The sequence below is a fragment of the Engraulis encrasicolus genome, chromosome 15 (genome assembly GCF_034702125.1).
Source record: "Engraulis encrasicolus isolate BLACKSEA-1 chromosome 15, IST_EnEncr_1.0, whole genome shotgun sequence".
NCBI classification, from domain to species: domain Eukaryota; kingdom Metazoa; phylum Chordata; class Actinopteri; order Clupeiformes; family Engraulidae; genus Engraulis; species Engraulis encrasicolus.
Window position 1 is genome coordinate 9,990,558 of NC_085871.1, and position 2,500 is coordinate 9,993,057.

At 44.2% G+C, this 2,500-nt stretch overlaps 1 protein-coding gene across 19 annotated transcripts in view; it reads left to right on the forward strand.

The window, feature by feature from the left end:
• Positions 1-2,500, forward strand: part of tcf7l2 (transcription factor 7 like 2) — a 159,634-nt gene that overhangs the window by 144,912 nt on the left and 12,222 nt on the right. For 12 of the 19 annotated variants that reach the window (XM_063217002.1, XM_063217003.1, XM_063217004.1 and 9 more), the window contains one exon: positions 1,177-1,227. The exons of the other annotated variants lie outside the window; for them this stretch is intronic. In XM_063217002.1, the coding sequence (XP_063073072.1) occupies positions 1,177-1,227 (51 nt within the window). The remainder of the gene's footprint in view (positions 1-1,176; positions 1,228-2,500) is intronic. 19 annotated transcript variants of the gene reach the window in all.

The window sequence follows — 2,500 nt, forward strand, 5'->3', positions numbered from 1 at the left end:
CACACACACACACACACACACACACACACACACACACACACACACACACACACACACACACACACACACATTCACACACGCACACGTACACGTACAAGTACATGTACATGTACACATACCTCTTGCAGACACCTCTGTTCTACAATGCACCATGGACACCTTAGCATGCTTGTTACCCTTCCTACCACACAACCCCAATACCAACCCCATACAATACCACTCCACCCCACCACCACCCTCCCCTTGCGTGCCTTAGTGTCCCCACTGGGCTCCTAATAACACTGAATATGCATGACCCCCCCCCCCAACCAACACCCCAACCCTCCATCCCCTTACACCCCCCCCCCCCCCCCCCCCACTCCAGCTCCTCACCCTCACCCCATCATCACCCCTCCAGCGTTTAGCCCTAGTATGTGATGTGTGTTTGCTGAATGTTTTTTTAATGCCCGTTACCCCCAGAGGCTGATACCCCCCCCCTCTATACCTCAGTCATGTGTGCTTGCTGACTGCCCTGCCTGTGTGTGTTTGTGTGTGTGTGCCTGCCTGCCTGCCTGCCTGCCTGCGTGTGTATGCGTATGTGTGTGTGTGTGGGTTTTTTTGTGTACTGTACGTGTGCATGCATCAAAACACATTTTGAGCTTCTGCCTGCCTGCTTCAGTGCATGCTCCTAGACTGTTAGGTGTTGCGTACAATTGGATGACCAACCCAAACCCATAAAGCTGAGCCAGGCTCTCTCTCTTCACCTCTTCCATGGCTACATTTACGGAGGTTTGCGGCCCGTAGAAACTCATCTCTGTCCTGCTCTCCAATCTCCATGACATCTTACCCCGCCCCCCCCTTCCACTCTCACCATCACTACATCAAGTATTATGATCTATTTTACTATGAATATGATGATTGTGATCAATCTCCTGATGATGATAATGATGATGATGATGATGATGATGTTGGCGGTATCCGGCGGCGTATCCCGACGTCACGTCAAACGGAAGCCAAGACGAGCGAGACGAGAAGCCCAAGAGTCTGTCTGTCCGTCAGTCCGCCCATCCCCTCCATCGGTCCGCTCCGGCAGTTTTTCCGCGTTTCGGAGGCGAACGCGGGGAGACGTTTTGCGGCATTTTCATTGCGTGTTGGGATCGGTTGCTGAAGGCTGTGTCTGTCTCTCTTGTCTTTCAGAACACAGGGAATATTTCCCAAACCCCTGCCTCTCCCTCCCTCCAATCACAGGTGCTACCTCCATTTTCAGTCTTCAATACTAACACACCCTTATTATTTTTTTAAAGTCCCTCTCTTTTTTTCCTTTGCTCATCTAGTCATCGCAAGGACTTATTATTTATTTATCCACTCATTCATTTGGTTGGTTTTATTTATTGATCATTTGTTTTGCGTCATTACATTTTTTTTGGTATCAAATGTCTTATTTTTGACATCAGATTATTATTATTATTATTTTATTATTATTATTATTATTATTATTATTATTATTATTATTACTATTATTATGCTTTCAGGCAATTTTTATTTATTCACTCTTTTTTTCTTATTTATTTTTCTTTTTTTTCCTTTCTTGATTTTGGTAGTTCATTTGGACAGATGGTGATTTCCTTTAGTTGGCAGTTGTTTTGTCCAACTTCAAGTCATTGAATGGGCATCATTATTATTATTATTATTATTATTATTATTATTATTATTATTATTATTATTATTATTATTTATCTTACCCACAAAAGGAAGGAGTTACATTTTACAAAATAGAAAACAAACTGTAAAAGCAAACCCAGAGCCAAAAGCAGGGCGATGCGATGAGAGCCATGACGTGTGTGATGGGAGTAATGTGTGCAGTGCACCTTAAGGCCTGGCAGTGTCCAGGTGCGGATGGTTACTCTTCAAAAAAAAACTTAACAGCACAACACTATTGAAATTACAAACAGACCTTTTAACGCAGTAGGACACAGACACAGCCCCTGTTATTAATGAGCTGTTACCAGAATGGCAGTGACCAATTCGTAATGTATTACTAAAGGACCTGTGCACTGTCACAGTGGTGTAGTACTCTGGTAGTTGGATTTTTTTTCATTGACTATTACAGTGTTCCACTGGTGTAACAGCGTGCGTTATGGGCCTACGATTGTAGAAGCTGTCATATTGGTCATACCGAGGATGTCTTTCTGACATGTCAGTGTATAAATTCTACAAATTAAAAGGTCTCTTCGTAATTATAGTAGCTATGTTGCGCTCTTCCGTCCTTTTGAAAAGTGCTATCACTGGAATTAGCCGCACCTGCGAGAAAGAAAAAAAGAAAAGAAAAGCCTGTTGAGGTGTGCGGTCCTCTTTCGGCCTGTGTAAGATGGCGATGGTTGACATCAGTGGAGAACCTCCTTGATGTGATGATAATGCTATCGGCTGCAACAGCTGCAACTGGCTGACTGCTGATGCTGACACTACTGACCCTTTGGCCCTGCTGCACAGCAGCATGATGCTCACCTCTTATACGCAGCCA